This window comes from Plodia interpunctella, chromosome 28 (genome assembly GCF_027563975.2).
Source record: "Plodia interpunctella isolate USDA-ARS_2022_Savannah chromosome 28, ilPloInte3.2, whole genome shotgun sequence".
NCBI lineage: Eukaryota > Metazoa > Arthropoda > Insecta > Lepidoptera > Pyralidae > Plodia > Plodia interpunctella.
This window is the reverse complement of record NC_071321.1, coordinates 3,275,003-3,292,183: the sequence shown is the minus strand read 5'-3', so window position 1 is coordinate 3,292,183 and position 17,181 is coordinate 3,275,003. Positions and strand designations below refer to the sequence as shown.

The window sequence follows — 17,181 nt, the reverse complement described above, 5'->3', positions numbered from 1 at the left end:
AGGTACAGATGGCAGCCTTTATTCAGCAGACAAACCATGAGATTCTAAAATATTATTGAGATGAAAACAATCAGGAATCGAACAGGAATTTAACTCACCAAGGGCGTGGGTTAATTTCCTGCTGCCCGATCCTTCATACTTACAGAGACAGTCTTAGCCACTGAGCTAAAGAAACCAAACGACGGTTTCAAAGTTTCGCCAGTCGCCTTCGTTAGTGTAAGCAAGCAATGATGTAGGGAATAAAGGTCTGGCTATGCCGATCCCGCTCTGCTCTGGCAGAACGAGCGAACCCAAGAAGGCTTGATGTCGTCAAGGATGATATTCGTGCCAATGGTTTGGGAGTTAAGGATACCAAACACGCAAAGTGGAGGAGATAATATAGAAAAGAGGAAAAGTAGGAGGCAACCCAAAGAGAGAAACAATAGTATTCCCAAATTTACTAAAAGAATTGAATTCAATAAATTAAATTTAAAAGGGTTGGATAATACACAGCCACATCTTCAAAATTTTAAATTCATTTTTTATACTCTTGGCTTCGCGGTGTTGCATCCCTGAATACATCCATAAAACGTGAAGTTAAGAGATTGAGTATCTTGAACGGCTCTTATTTTCTTAACCAGGAAAGCCCCAACTAAGCCTAAACCAGCTGCTAACATCATTCTTCTTCCACGACACCAAGTATACAATAAAGATGCAAGAAGCAGAAAAGGGGCTGCTTGCCAAACATCCTGATAATGTACAGTCTGCACCTGATTTCATGGCGTGAGTTATCTGGTCTTTTTGATGGTTGAGATGGTTAAGCTGTGTTGGTCCAATGGAGAGAGACTGTAAACTGATAGGTCCTAGATTCGAATCCTACACGTGCCACGTCATATAGTATTGACTTTCACTTGCTCCCGGTGAAGGAAAACATAGTGAGGAAACTTGCACTCTAGTTGATAATTTATCATCGTCATACTGCAAATAATAATAATTTCTTTATCCATTATTATCGTCAAAAATGTCTTTGTGTTTGTTAACTGCAAGGAAGGGAGCATTAGTTCGTATTAATAAATCAGTATCGGCAAGCGCAGCTCAGGACCAGGACATCCACCAACCAGATGTGGTCCGACGATATCGTTAAAATCGCAGACAGTCGCTGGACGCAAGCTGCTTTCAATCGGTTATTGTGCTTACACAATGAGCCTCTGCCAAAAACTTATCTTTGACAGAGGCCTATGTCCAGCTGTAGACTTCATGAGATAATGATGAATTAGTATTTATGAATGATCATTTAAGAGCGAGGCTCTTGTCCCTTCTCTCTCTCCATAGCTAATTCCTTCCTTGTATTTATGAATATGAATCTTCAAAATTGCAAGGTTTAACGTAGACACCACGCTTCGTGGCTTCACATCTTTGAGTGTATCCCTGAACACATGAGGATTAGAGCACAAGGAATCTACTATCGGCATTCATCATTTCATTATCTAACTAGATCATCATCAGTCATTTATTTAATCGTTAACACTGTTGGGGCTCTGCCCTTCTCTAAGGCAGGGTACTCATATACCTGCCGCTAGGGCAATCTAGGGTCGAAAGAAGGAAATGTACGTATTTAAAAAGAAAAGGAAGGTCGTCTTACATCCCTTTCTGTAGTCCCTTAAATCGGAGCGTGTGTAGCCAGTCTATGGATGTATAACGACTCAACTTAATTGTAACTAAAAATACCAATTATCCCAGGTTGATGGAGAAGAAGATTGGTCAAACTTACATGATGATCCTGTCGATCGGCGGCGACAAGCACTTTTTGATCTGGGGCCACCCGCCGGAGGTTGTCAGCAGCTGCAAGACAGTTTGCTACATCTTCGATCCTCACATGCTTAATGAATTGGGACAGCCTAACAAATTGTAAGTCATCTTTTATGTTAGGACATGGATGTATCCCTCAACTACTGCCTATAACGCCTCGCTAGCATTGTCAAAAAAAACAAATAAATAGTTAGAATGATTCTAGGTCAATAGGAAGTGAATATTTTTTCTTTTTACACATTGCCACTTACTACTTATTAACTAGTTTTACCTGGACAGACATATTGTCCTTTTGACGTGACAACGTATTAAATTAGGTTGCGGCTGGGAGTCACTTATGAAAAAGTGTAACGCCCGGTAACGTTACGATGAGTCACCGAACGAGAGAGAGGCCCGCCGAATGCCTTGCGTCTCTCTCCCACTCAACTATGATCGGTCTGCCGCGCGCGTAAAAAGACGTTGTCACGTAAAATCTTCGCCCGTAAAACCGACTTTACAGGCAACCATTTTTTTTTATTTATTTATTTTCATGTAAACGAAGTAAATCCTTTTCTGCCGTTATATGGCTTTGTTATACTAGTTTCTTCATCAGCGGAGTAACAACTATTCGGCAAATTGACACAATGTCCAGTCGAAACTGGCTCCGCTCCGCCAATTCCTACCTCTGTCTAGACAGAGGAATAAGGCCTAGGCCTAAGTAATGAATATGTTATTCTGTACCAGTTAGTAAAATTCCAGTAGAACGAGCACATGGATAATGTAGGTATAGAGAATCGGGGTTCCCGGGAAAAATAATGAGGTCAGAAAGTTACGTTGCCAGTGTAGTTACGCTACTGTTGAGCTGACCTTCGTTTTCATCTTATTATTATACTACTTCTATGAAGTTTTCCGACTTCTATGTATTTAAACCGATCTAGTAAGACTGGAATTGCTTTCCCTTCTAGGGGTGGAGCGGGTGCGTTTCTTCGCTACGCAGGAGTAACGTCCTTCGTTTTGGACTTCCTGGCCAACCATGGGAATCTGGACGTCTCTAAGAAGAGCATGCCGAAACCGGCCATCACACTGACTAACATTGAAGTAAGTGGTGATAATTCAATTTATACAGACGTTCAAGGTGCGGTAAAGATAAATATTGATTTGAGCGAACCCGGCGAACAAAGCTCACAGACAGATTAAACAGAAAATATTAAAATAGAGAAAAGATAACACTTAATTATAACGGCAATGAAGAGAAAATTAATACTCATTATATTTATGTAATGAGCAGGCTTGTGGAATTTTAGTTTTAGACCTTCATTTCGTATTGTTCTTCAGGTGGTACAAAGGGAGCCATTACAACGAGTGCCAGATTACGACTTAGATCTGAAGGCATTGAAGATACATTGCAGAGCAGAGTGGGATAGCATGAACATCAACGCTCTCATAGAGAAGAAGAGGACAGAGGTAGGAAGGAATGGAAAAAATCGGTGGATGATGATTTATATGTAGATTTTACATATTGAGAATCTTGATCTACTACAGATGTGAATAAAAGAGTGAGTATATCAAAAGTCGGTAATACACCGGTGTCCTGCATCGGCTGCCGATGCAGGACACCGGTGCTGCGGTGTTTGCTTACCAACAGGTAACCAGCACGCTCGTTTGCCCACTATACTATAAAAACATTGTTGGATTGTCGATGAATATATTTTCAATTTTGGGTAGAGAAATCTCTAATTTTATAGAAATTTAGTAAGAAATATGGTTAAATGGCGACAGAAAAATAATTTCGGATGATGAGTTTTCGAGGATCAGAATTCAAAGCTCTCAAAACTCATGAAATTAGTGTTAGCAAGAATATAAAAGCGTTGATTAGGTAAAAGAATATGGCGATAACTCGAATAAAGTGGAGGGTCAATGAAGATGGGAGAAAATGAATTAAAAACATTACCTCTTTTTTTTTTGTATCCTTAAAATTGTTTTACAGGGTCAATATCCTCTGGCGTCCCTCAGTGCTGTAAGTTTGGCGACCTCACGAGGCACCTCTAGAAGGAAAGTCAGAGATTTCTACCAGAAGACACCTAAAGAGGTACGCGGTTTATCATATTTTTCATCACTTGATTCACCTAAATCTTGTTTGTCCCTACATATGCCTTTATCAATATGATCAACTGTAAGAAATTTTTTTCACGAAAGATTTTCACGTTATTTTATTTAAATGTTCTTGTATAAATTACTTAATGTTTCGAGAATCAATATATTTATTTAATATCATGTCGATAGGGAATAAAGCACAAAAAATTCTGGAGAATGTCAAACTTTATTTTCAGTATGGTCTCAACTTTAAATGTAATAAAGTAACAAACCGATTCTACCGAAGCCAAAGTCGAAACTCTCTTATGATGATATGGTTAACATCATTTATTGGCTCCTTATCCATCCATAAGGATGGCCTGTACCAAGCATTGGGAACGTATACGTATTGCCGTGGATGATGATATTGCTGAGTGGACAAATGTTGTTTATTAAATTCGGGAGATGAGTAATCAAAATGAGTTCTCAAATTTTGAATATTATTTACCATGTGAGAAACCTGAATATTTTTTGCAGCCCCCACCAGTCCTCCCCATGCAGCCGGAGAAGGCTCCCCTGAGCCCTACATACGATCAGATCATGGCGATGAGAGGAGAAGACTTCTTCTTATTCTGTCCTAGGTCTGATGGACATACCTACGGAAGGTTAGCCTCTCTCTCTCTTATTTCCTTCCCTTTCATTCTCATCTGTGTCACCACAAAACCCAGAATCAGCTTAAAAAATAAATCGTGAAGATTCGGCTGTCCGAATGCTGATGGATATAATTACAGAAGGATTGTTTCTCATTTTCTTCTCTTTTATTATCGGCTGTGATGCCTCGGAGCCCAGGGTCTGAGTGAAAAATAAACCTTTTTGGAGACTAGTTTTACGGTCAGCCGACTGCCTAACGTCATTCTACTTTGGGAATGCTGTTGTTGCTATCCAGCAGTCACGGCTTTATTATTAGCCACCTTGTGTGGCATGTGTTTGAACATTTTAAAATATATTTATTATAATCTTATGTTAAAATCATGATGTCGACCCTGGGTTGTAGGACCTGATGGATATAACTTCAAACATTTTGCTGAATAAATTACTCAAAAAAATTTACGATGAGTACCAACCATGTAAGTTTGTGTGTAGTAGAAATTGATACAATGGAACTTATTAACTGGTGCGTGCCAATGTTCTAGCAACTAGGTATGCCCAAGACCTTGTTAAATGGAGGAGAAAAAGCACCTAGGTTCCAACGCCCTTTGGCTGAGGTACCATCCAGGGAAACTCTCATATAAGGGAAGGGTACCATAGAGCATAAATATACATTTTAAACTACTCGTGTTTTTTAATCAACTTACTTTCTGCAAGATAATTTTGTTTATTTATTAACATCTATATCCTTTAGCTTAGCTATCAACTGACTTGCTTGGTAATATAAAAATAATTTTAGAGTTGAAATTATCCATTAACTTCCACGTTAATAAATTTATTTTTGTCTCCAGGGATGATATGATTCCACCGCCAAAGGAAGAGCCGATATTGCACAGTCCAGTGGACATCGCAGACAAGAATTTCATATCTCAGTTCCAGCAGCTGGACGCTGGGAAGTGGATCCTAAGGGGCACCAGGCACATGGCCAGTTACAAGTGAGGGTATTTCTTGTATCCGGCGTCAAAGTCTTCTTAGCTCAATCGGAGTTTCATGTCATAAATTTCTCAATTTTTTTCTGAAGGTTCAAACGTATCGATTGATCAAACTGTTTGGAAAACCGTTTTGAATTGACGTTAAAAAAATACTAAAAACTAAGTCTACCGCCGACTTCCAAAGCGCAGGTGAAGAAGAAGCGGAGCAACAAACTTCACCGCAATATTTTCACCAAAGACGTCGATTAACAAATGTGGTATAGGTGGTTTTTATCCGCAATGAAATCATAAAATCAATAATTTGGCCGAACTGGCGTTATCTTGATAGCTCAGTGGTTAAGAGCAGTGTCCCGGATAGACAGGCCAGCGTGGGTTCAATTCCCGCTCGATTCCAGAACTTTTTCATCTCATTATCATTCATCAAAATTAAATCGTGAAAATTTAAACTAGATACCAAACGTTCAAGACATATACGGCTGTCCCGTGCTGTGTGATCGCTATAGCCATGTTGAGACGCATGAGGGCTAGAGCTTGGAACGAAGACACTATCGACGAAACCTTGGATCTTGGCTATAATCTGTTCAGAGTGAGTATATATCCTCACAGGAGCAAAGTCCCGGGCAACAGCTACACTAGCTGTTGCCCGGGACTTTGCTCCCGTGAGGATTTTGAAATATAGTCTATAGCAATCTTTGATAATGTACCTTTCTAATGGTGAAAGAGTTTTTGAAATCGGTTCAGGAGTTTCGAAGATTACCCGCCTCAAACATAAACAAATGTTTACCTCTTTACAATAATAGATTACCTAACTTCGATTCGATAACTTCGTCCTCCGTGTCGTAGCGGACAACGTAACATTAGTCCGCTATCTGTAGGTCCTAAAAAATTAACCCCAAGAAGTTTCTGGATGTACTCATACACATTTTTACTTAACCTAAGAAACATACAATGTTATTCATAACAAAGTTATTGCTGCAAATGTTCTAGAACAGAAATAATTTTTTTGTACAGGAATCACTGGTGGAACGAGGCGGACCGATCCGTCGCCTCGTGTTGGGGGAACTGAAGGAGAGCTTCAGGATACGAGACAAGGAGTACACTCCAAAGGTGAGTGGCGTTACAAGACGTACGTGGTGATTAAGGGATAAAAGCCTTGACAGACTACATAAGCATTCCAGAAGCAAGCAGCTGTAGTAGCTTTTAGTTCTTCGTAATTTTTTAATAATTATCTTTCTATTTTAAGATGTCAAGTGATACAATGACAAGTTATCAGTTTTTTTTCATTCTGTGCGGTGCATGTGTTTACCAAGATGTTATCTTTTTGCAAAATGAGAGAGAATGTAAAATCACAGCCGAATCTTCATACCCTGAAAGGCATTCCTACAGACCCAATGGCGAATAACCTCTAAATATTATACTTAGTTGTCCCGGAAATCTTATAAATGACTAGATGTTGAATTTTTGAAATCGGTTCAGTAGATTCGGAGATTACCCGCCTCAAACATACAAACTCACAAACGCTTATCTCTTTATAATAAAAGTATAGATATAGGCTTTCTTTCGAAGCTGAAACTAAAAAGTTCCGACTTACGTTGTAAAGAGGTTGTTTCAAAATTTGATGCTGAATCCTGGGTCGGTCTCCCATCATGAGAGAGAGAGAGAGAGACAGAGAAGAGAGAGGAACAGTCTTCAACGTCAACTTTATAATTTCCAGCAACGCGGTATAGCTGTTTGGGGCAAGCTGGTCTCTGGAAACCCCAAAGTGTTTGATGTTTGTAGAGGAATCGACGCTTTCTTCAAGGAGGCTGACAGCGGGATCCTTCAGGTATGACTTGATGTATCTGTTACTAGCTTTTGCCCGCGGCTCCGCTCACGTTAGTTGGTGAATTTTACCTGAAAAGAAAATTGAAATTAGTGGGTCATTTTGTTGTAAATATGATGTGGAATTTATCAATGATACAACGCGAATTAATTTACTGTTTCGTCTGTAAAGATTTGAAGACAGCGGGCGATCTAGATCAATCTAGATTCCAAAGAAGTGAGGGCGAAGCCAGTGAAAATCTACAAATGATGGATACTTACGTGGAAAATAAATATATTAAATATATTAGGACAAATCACACAGATTGAGCTAGCCCCAAAGTTCGAGACTTGTGTTATGGGATACCAACTTAACGACGATATAACATATACAAAGAAAACCTTAAATAGAACCAACGACAAGGCAATTGGCTGTGGCTACTTGCTGATCTAAATTCTTCTTATTTCAAAATCTGGTTCTCTATTGGGTGCTTAATATATTCTTGCCAGAACCGAGCCACTTCGACGGCTTCATCGGAAACTGCCATCAAGTCAGCCCGAGTACAGGGCACAAACACTCAGGGCAGGCGAGAGGATGAGCCATCGATTGTAATTTGTCTGTTATTTCGTCTTGAAAACGTATAATTTGGTATTTTAGGTGCCAGGAGAATATGAATGTGGGATATGGAGCGAGGGAGACAGATATTATCTGTACCACCCATGGCCAGCTGACAGGACTGGACGAAGGGTAAGGTTTGGATAATTATCAAAAATTTACAGTCACATGTGTAATACATATTTTTTTCTATGAATTAAATGAATAGGCATAAGAGAGACGATCGGTCATCTATAGACAATTGTTAATGAAACCAGAGTTTTTTAGGATATTAGACCTAAAAATAATTCTCAAACTTTTTTATGTGCATGTGTATTAACAATTAGGTATTGGTAATAATGCTGTACGTAGCGCAAGCGTTTGGTTCATTCGATAGTTTATTTTATTACAATAAATTATAATGATAGAATACTTACGTTCTCTATTATGTGCTTGGTTTTCATTCATTATGAAATTTCATTTTCATAGACCATGAAAATTGGCTACATAATTTTAGTTCATCTTGAGCGCATATTCATCAAAACAACGACGAAGAAGAAATGGTCGAGAAGGTCAAAATCGGTTGTACTGTACAGAGACCTGATTCATAGCAATCGAAGTTCACTATATATCGCCAAGTTTTCAAAAGGTTTAATCTGATTTATGCATTCAAAGAAAATCACAATCGAAAAAATTTGAAGAAATGAGCTTCGATTACCAGAAAATTTAGTCCAAGATCATCAATATAGTCTATTGCCTGTTCAAGGTGAGCCTCCAAGGGGGCGGCAAAGCTTGCCTGTTATACTTCAACCGTATCTCCCACCTCTGCGACTACTACATGGAGAACGTAGCCGATATCAAGATGAAGCCGTTCAGCATTTCTGAAGTGGGCTGTTACGAGAGATATGACTTGCCTGAGCCAATCAATAAGATGAAGCGTGAGTCTCAATTTATCTTCTTAGTCATTAAGATTGTGAAGACGTATTTTTCATTGCTGATAGATTGCAGCTTTTACAAATTTTTTTCCGCAAGAAAAATTTTGCGGATTATTTAAATGTCGAAGAATTGAAGGATTTGTAATTAATCTTCTGTAACGTTTACTTCTAGTAACTAAATAGGACCACTCCATATTCTTCCATGAGGGTGACTAAGGAATACATAATCTTGGCTTTACCAGATAGACAACAATAGTATTGACACATTATAAAATCGCAGTCGAATATTTTTTAAGCTGACTCTATTCAGCTTCTCAGCCCAGAAGGTATATCTTTGTTCCAGCAAAATTATTAATCCCATCAAGTCTAAATCAGTTTTCATCAAAAACTAAATCAGTTTTCACTATCTCCAGCCGTGGCGCCAAACCGCTGGGTGGTGCGAGGTCGTTTCCACGAGGCTGATGCTAGATTCCCTGAAGAACACAGAGGGAAACAAGCCACGCCCGCTTCCATCACAGCCATAGCGATGTCTCACATCATAGAGCCTGCTAACTGGACAGCAGACGATATTGATGAGGTTAGTGTCTACTGAGGTTTCGAACAATTTTTCTTGTTCTTTTCTCAGCCGTTTAGCGTCGTAGCCCAGAATTCGATTGCCTACTTTATCATTGTAGCGCAGAGTCCATTTTCATATGTTTTCTCCTTCTCTTTGTACGGTCTTCGCCAGCACTTGTTTTGTCACAGCTATAGCGATAGCTCACATCATAGAGCCTGCTTACTGGAGGGTCGATGATATTGATGAAGTTAGTATAAAATCACTCCCTGGAATAGGATTACCTATTAACAAATAAGGGACACATAGTTAACGCTCCATGTGAATGTTATTGTTGACCGTCAGCTGACCAACAAGTTGATCCCAATCAGAATCACAGACGGTTGTATAAATCAGACGAATCTTTAGAATTGTATGCTTTATTTTTCACACAGACCGCGGGCTTAGCGGCTTCGGTGTTCGGAATGCAATCGGGAATACGCAAAGATGAGAGAGTGTATTTAAAACATAAATCTATTGTACATATTGTACCAGGCTCGATATCAGATTGCAGATTTTTTTTTGTAGCAAGGTGATTGCGAGAATAGGAAAAAAGTATAATTTTTAATGGGTTTCATCTTGACTTTAGTTACCGAAACCTCAATTCTTCTCCAGACTCTAGTCAGAGGTGACATCCTGTACCAAAATACAATGGAACACCTTGAACGCATGGGCATAAGTCTGGACACCCCCAAGAGTGAAGAAGTTGAAGAAGAAGAGGACGGTGGCAGCCCATCCGGGACCCTAGCCGCTGCAGATGTGATTAACAAGTTTAAAGTTACAGACTTCGATTGCATTGAGACTGATGTTATGGACAGCTTGTATAGTGGTGAGTATTAGAATTTAATACACACAGTATCATGTCTTTTGGGTTCTAAATTTTATAATGGACATTATATTTTTAAATGCCACAGTTTTAATATTTGACACTATAATATTTTTACACCATACCGCGGTAAAATGTAACGGATACAATGTTATTACCAATACTTAATTGTAAATACCTATATTTGTGGAAATAAATTGTACAAATTTACAAGCTAGACAGACCACGAAGACCTTAGAGAATTATTTTTTACAGTCTGCGCGGAAGGAGAAAAATCTGGCATATTATTTGTTTTTCTTACTCGAATATTTCCAGACATTGCGATTCAAAATTGTAGCAATGTGGTGTGAATGGTGGAACAGGTTATAAAACTACATACTGTAAACTGTAAGAATAGTTATATAATTATTATGATGTATTGTGAACAATACATCATAATAATTATATAAAGAGTATATCTGTATGTATTATATAAATACATAAAGAGTTCATTCATTCGTTCCAGGCCAATTGAACGCTGAAAAGGGCAGTGGAGTAATGTCCCTCAAAGAATCCCTGAAGAGTCTCTTTAAGAGTTACCGTCATGCGGTGGTCACAGCTAGGGGCGGGTCCACCGCTATCTGGTACGATGACGATCATCTGTACTTCTTTGATCCTCATGGGTGTGATGAGAATGGTACGTCAGACGTAGAATTAGACATTATAAATAAATAATATGGACAAATCACACAAATGTCAGATGTCTTTAGGCCAGTTCAATAAAATCTGACATCAGTATTACCAATTAACACACTCGAAAAGACAAAGAATAAGATGATGTTCCTAAGGATTGCCAAAAACTTTTCTAAATATCAGGTGCACCATCCGACGAGCCAAGGGCTGCAGCCGCCCTGGTCAGACTCAGCAACAACGTTGAGGAACTGGCCAACATTATCATGGGTAATCTGGCTCCTGGGCAGGATGACAGCTTCAACATATCTCCCGTGATCATAACTGCTTCCAAGCTTAATCCGGAGTTGGGAGCGCCGGCTACCAAATTAGATGTAAGTAGAATATCGTCAGCATTATTTTGAGTGATATCATCAACATCTTAATGAATATTGTCATCATCACTTTGATGAATATAATCATCATAATTCTCAGGCTATATCAAGCCACTGCTAGGTGGGTTTAGTATATTTATGTGACGGTCCTCGATTTTTAGTTAGGTATTAATAATTCTGTATGCAACAATGTTATTTTGATATTCACTCTTAGTACGTATGTGTATTGTACGTACGTGAGAATCACATAGTTTTAAAATTTTCAGAACAAAGAATTCGCGTGGATCGGCAAAGGAACTGCGGCCATCTTGATGGGACCCAGAGGAGAGAACAGTGCAATTGGCAAGGCTGCCGAAAAAGCTGGCATTGGCGTTAGTGACTTTATATAATATTAATTTTACGGAGAACCGTATGATAAAATTAAAAGTTAACAAATTGACTCTTGTATTAATTTCTCCTGTACAAAAATTTTATTATGCAAGATCTATACTTTGAAATCTCTTATTTTTAATTTAATTAGTTAAATTAGGTTAGATTAGTTATGCGTAAACCGTTACGCGTAAGAATGTTATGCTTAAAAATCTTTATCCATAATATACAGTATTACATAATGGCTTAAATTTTTATGCATGTATAGATATAATTCATTTTTCCAGGAAGACGATATGGCAGGAAGAACTCTGGCCTTACCAGCTGCAGCGGCTTTCTGCGCCGCCACGGACTCTGTTCCACCACCATTCATGCATAACGACCACATGTTCAACTTCCTTGGTGAGTTCGTAAAAAAATATGAAAATTCTTATTGGAGCAAGACAAACAAACATATAGAATAATTGGAAATGTATGACACCTGCTGTAGTTAAAAAACCGAGTCGTATTTATTATATCAACCATGTAAACCAACGATGCATCTGAATTTAGATGTTCTGATGATCTTAATATCTAAATTTGGGTCAAAATAATCAATTTCATTACATCTACAGATGCTGGTACAGAGTACTACTTGAACCACGTTAAGAAAACAGGCCGTAAGGATATCCAAGTTGAAGATCTTTCAGAGAAATTCGAGATGGGTGCTAACACCTTCTCCATTGAATTGGGAGAGCCCATCAAATTGCCGCTGAGATTGCCCGATGAGCCTGCTGGGGTAAGTAGTATTCTTGCATTTAGGAACAAAAAAGGTGGTGTGTGATCCCGCCCTTGTATAGGACCAATCTATGTCCTTACTTGGTTATCGTACGATCGATGCACTAGAGCTTAAAATTTAGTGGCTTATATACCTGTAATGTTAAATTTTACGAGCAAAAGTAGTGAAAGAAAAATTGTAACAGGAAAATTCAGAAGTGAAACTTTTTGTCTTATTGCGATATGAAAGACTGACAGAGATTTGAACATGTTAATAGCTAAGCTTCTCTAGTTATAGCACCATTTAATGAAGAGTTAGATAACGTTGAATTTATTAACAGGAAGGTGAAGAAGGTGGTGAAAAGGAAGAACTTGGTGAAGGCGAAGAAGAGAAAGAAGTCATGAAACGTAATTTTATCAAGCCATATATTTATATTACAATTAAATAGTTTGTCATTTTTAACTTCAAAGATTTAAATGTTACCTCTAATATTGTGCAATACTTCTCATGTCTCGTGGAGTAGACAGAGCGAAATCACAAAACTCAAGAAGATCAAGTATTTTTATGGTACCAAGCAGGCTACATAGGTGTACGGCCTTCAACATAGTGCGACAACAAGCTTTGCGTTACCAGCCCAGAACGAATCTTTTCACGCCCTTTTTAAGAACCCGTTTGTGTACTCTTTAGAGAAAACCATGGCAGATATTACGCTAATGCACTTACTTCGCTGGCTAAATGACCTAAAGGGGATCTTGGCCTTTAAAACTATACCATTCTGCACGACTTCTTTCCAATCGGATCTTTGGAGCCGTCTCTCAGGACTTAATTTCCTGGAAATATGGGTCCAGTCAGAGGAAGAGATAGTCGTAGTTCGATGGTAAGAAGAAACAAGATGTGCTAATGTAAATCAATTGAATTCTAGAAATAAAAGATGCGCTTTTCAAGCAATGGTACGACCCAATGAAGCCGACTACAGTGTCCCTGCTGGTGGGTGACTACCACCAGATGGGCGTGTGGGTGTCTGCTGGCGGGAAAGTAGTTGCTTTTGATCCCGCACCTACACTCTTCAAAGGGATGCTGACCAGGCAGAGAATCACTAAGGGTAAGTTTTGCGTGTGGTAAAAATTTGTCATCTAATCTATGTGAATACATCTATACTAACATATAAAAAGGTAAGCGTTTGTGACTTTGTATGTTTGAGGCGGGTAATCTCCGGAAATATCGAACCGATTTCAAAAATTCTTTCACCATTAGAAAGGTACATTATCCAATATTGCTATAGGCTATATTTTATCTCAAAATTCCCACGGGAGCAAAACCCTGGGCAATATCTAGTAATAAATAAAGCATTATGAAGCATTTCAAGTCACATGTAATATTTAGTGGAAGATGGATATTGAGTCTGTACTACGAGACATCACCTCTTGTTTAGGAGACGAGATCAGACTTCAACGCATTAAGGACGAGATGGCCGGTGAAGGTGGCGGCGATGAAGAAGAAGGAGACGAGGAAGCTGGTGGCGGTAAGTATACTGATGATGATTGATATAACTGATGACATAAATTATGAATGTCCAATAGGAAAAAAAATTAAGAGGAATAATTACCAATAAGAAAAATTTCCAATATGTAAATCGTGCAATACAAATATTAGACAACATAAAGTGTCAGCAAACACACTCGATAGAATAGAAAGATTTAAAGGCAAATTACGCTAAAGACCTCAAATTGTATCAATTATTATAATAATACTTATAACTAAATGTGAAAATAATGATAAATAAATAAACCTTATAAATATAGTAAAGGAAAAAAGTTATTTGAAATCGTCAAAAAAAAAAAATTGTACTCCACATATTATTAAGAAGATTTAAAAAAACTTTGAATATGGGCGCATTTTTTTGAATGAAAATATTTTGAGTTTCAAATTTCCATTTGCAGAAGGGGAAGCCCAGCCCGAACCCGAGCCAGAATTCGTTCCACCTGAAGCTTGTCCCGCTCTGATGGTGTTCGCCAGTCCAGCTGAGTTCATCGACAAACTTAGTGAGTACTTTTATTGATACCATCTAGCAAGAAAGGATGCTGTTACATTTGTTGATTGTTTTTAATTAACATATAATATACAGTGGATCTTGAACCTCATCTCTTCTCATCAGTTAGGGTAGATTGAGGAAAAAACCGCTTAAATTTCTAATTTAAAAAATTTAAGTACGTGTTTTTAGAAATATTTTAATTTAATTAGAAGAAATTATACAAGAATATTGTATAAAATTGCATGTGAGTTTTTGAGGCTAGTTCATAAATTCGGCGCGTGGTGCCGTCCTAGAATAGGACCACTCCGTATCATCCCGTGGATGTCGTACGAGGCGACTAAGGGACGCACAGCCTAGGCATCAAAGAGGCAACAAGGCAGGCGGCCGGTTGTAAAATCACAGCTGATTCTTCAAAATTTTGAGGCGTTTTCACGCTGACCTCGGGCTTCGCGGCTTCACAACTCCGAACGCAATCGAAAAAGGAAAAGACGAGAGAGAGCTATTAATTCAACACCTATGTCGTGCACTCTCGTACACATTTTACAAGATAACTTTCACTTAAGTTTCAATTCCTGAACATGCAAGATAGCCTTTTCCTTCACAAAGTATGTACTTACTCATGATTATTGCAAAATTTTTCTCCCATTTTGAAATCATCAAACATTGTCAGCGCTCCAAGGCCCTCTAGACAAGAAGCAGTGTCTGGCGCCGTACAAATTGTACCCGGTGACGATCACCAACGAGTTAACGTCACTTTTGAAGGAAAAGAAGTCAACCGAGCCTAAGGAAGGAGAAGAGGAAGATGGTAAGAGTTTTTTACACTTAATAATACATTTTAGCTAAGATAATATCTTACTTAATAATTAAAACGTACACGTTAATACACTTTAAAAAATTGAAGCTGGAAGAGAGAAAGGAAAGCCAAGAAGGCATTCATAGATGAAATAAAAGACAAGGTAAATGTCGTGTCATATAAGGAGGTAAAATCTTTGGCAGAAAACACGAGGTTATTATCAATACAAGAAACCTCGTTCTTAAATTGATTGATTGATTCCTTAAATGTCATTAGAAAAGTCCAGACTCAACCATCATCTTTGCCATTACTGTTGTTATGTTGTTTGTTTCACAGAATAATGTTTCAATTAAATACATAGTCATTAAACAGTACGAAAATTCGTCGTCTACCCTGCCTAGGGTCTTTAGAAGAAAGCCAAGAAGGGCCTTCATTATATTAAATTATTAAGAGAAAACAGAAGGTCCAATAGGTAGGTAAAATATTCCATCGACAAACATTAGCTTACTAGCTCTTTCAATTGGCTTTTACATAAATTTTCTAATGTTATAAAATCGTTCAAACAACTTAAAAATCATAATACGATTTTGACATTAGTATTGTAATAGTCGCGTAGTCGCGCAGTATAAGTTATCATTCGGTATCTTTCGGTTTCCCGAAGGTTGAGTGGTAGATAATGCTATTAAGCTATAAATCTTGTCTATAATATGGTAAACAAAATTCGAGTAAAAACGAAAATTCTTCACATGGTTACCCTAAATACTTATATAGTCAAGTTTTTGTTTGTTTTTAATTATTATGTAACAGTACAAACAAAAACTAAATTAAAATAAGAATGCTAAAAATAATGACTTTATATAATTATAAAAATAGTCCCTACAGTTTGCTGCCATGAGGTGAAGAAAACGAACATATTGTTAATCCAAACGGTATTACACATTACATTGTAGAAGCAGAAGCGATGATAGAACCCCTGTCGGACGCCGCCATTGGCCAGTACTTCACCAAGGTCAGCCGCGCGATCGCGTCGCTCCGAGGCAAACTGTCACAAGGAGAGAACTACTTCATGGAGCAGCCCAACAGGGACAACCAGGTGCGTGGAGTTGCGGTCCTACTACCGTAAAAGGCAGCTAAGGGATAACCCTCTTTATCTGGCCAATTTACCCCAAGAGAGAACAATGAGCTCCAGCAAAGTCTTTCAAAAGATTAATTGGCTGCGACGACCTAGTCGTGCCAATCAACGGTTGATATATAACCACAGTATTCCCAGGAGTTGACGATAGGCTGGTTATAAAAGCACATACTTGATTTTTGGGATGTCATAGCAGAGAATGCAACAAGAAACACACAAGGATAAGAGAAAGTTCTGAATCCTGAAAGATTATATTGTCCAAATGGACACGCGGATAAAATTAGAACAAAAATAATATTTATTTTCTATAATGTCCCCTCCTCAGGATGCAGCCAACGCAGTGATGGGTATAGTAGTAGATCACATAGAGCCGTACGGGTTCTGGAAGCCATCACTGATCGACGCTATCCTCAAATACGGCGACCGACTCTACACCCTGTCTCTACCGAATGCAAGCGTACCTCCAAGGCTGTCACCGGCAGAGATTGTGCCAGAGTTTCATGTCACAACTTTCAACGTGAGTCTTTGGACTTCACCACTTTCTGATCAACTGACTATATATATCTGACAGATACTGCCAAACAAATCGGCACGATGTGTTTTGCCAGTTATTATAATGTCCAACACTTGTAATACACGAATTTTAACGCTATCTGTTCGATATGTTACATGTAGACTTTCAGTTATCAGCAATCGGTGAAACAAGTCCTTATTCCGAACTTATTATTATATCATCTAAATAAAGATGCTGTATATATTTATTCTAAGAAAAATGCTTAAAAAGGAAAATTAGGAAGCGAACCCTAGGCTCCGATGCTCAACTGAAG

General features: G+C 38.4%; 1 protein-coding gene across 1 annotated transcript in view; it reads left to right on the top strand.

Annotated features, from left to right (window-relative positions):
• LOC128681688 (uncharacterized) overlaps nt 1–17,181 on the top strand; it is a 35,738-nt gene that overhangs the window by 5,625 nt on the left and 12,932 nt on the right. The window contains exons 8-33 of the mRNA XM_053765788.2: nt 621–762; nt 1,720–1,887; nt 2,733–2,865; nt 3,103–3,231; nt 3,755–3,856; nt 4,378–4,505; nt 5,340–5,483; nt 5,931–6,066; nt 6,492–6,587; nt 7,195–7,305; nt 7,939–8,028; nt 8,642–8,813; nt 9,224–9,387; nt 10,018–10,231; nt 10,734–10,904; nt 11,084–11,271; nt 11,538–11,642; nt 11,928–12,042; nt 12,255–12,418; nt 12,738–12,804; nt 13,320–13,499; nt 13,830–13,919; nt 14,338–14,439; nt 15,100–15,234; nt 16,173–16,315; nt 16,680–16,871. Of these exons, the coding sequence (XP_053621763.1) occupies nt 621–762; nt 1,720–1,887; nt 2,733–2,865; nt 3,103–3,231; nt 3,755–3,856; nt 4,378–4,505; nt 5,340–5,483; nt 5,931–6,066; nt 6,492–6,587; nt 7,195–7,305; nt 7,939–8,028; nt 8,642–8,813; nt 9,224–9,387; nt 10,018–10,231; nt 10,734–10,904; nt 11,084–11,271; nt 11,538–11,642; nt 11,928–12,042; nt 12,255–12,418; nt 12,738–12,804; nt 13,320–13,499; nt 13,830–13,919; nt 14,338–14,439; nt 15,100–15,234; nt 16,173–16,315; nt 16,680–16,871 (3,581 nt within the window). The remainder of the gene's footprint in view (nt 1–620; nt 763–1,719; nt 1,888–2,732; nt 2,866–3,102; nt 3,232–3,754; nt 3,857–4,377; nt 4,506–5,339; nt 5,484–5,930; nt 6,067–6,491; nt 6,588–7,194; nt 7,306–7,938; nt 8,029–8,641; nt 8,814–9,223; nt 9,388–10,017; nt 10,232–10,733; nt 10,905–11,083; nt 11,272–11,537; nt 11,643–11,927; nt 12,043–12,254; nt 12,419–12,737; nt 12,805–13,319; nt 13,500–13,829; nt 13,920–14,337; nt 14,440–15,099; nt 15,235–16,172; nt 16,316–16,679; nt 16,872–17,181) is intronic.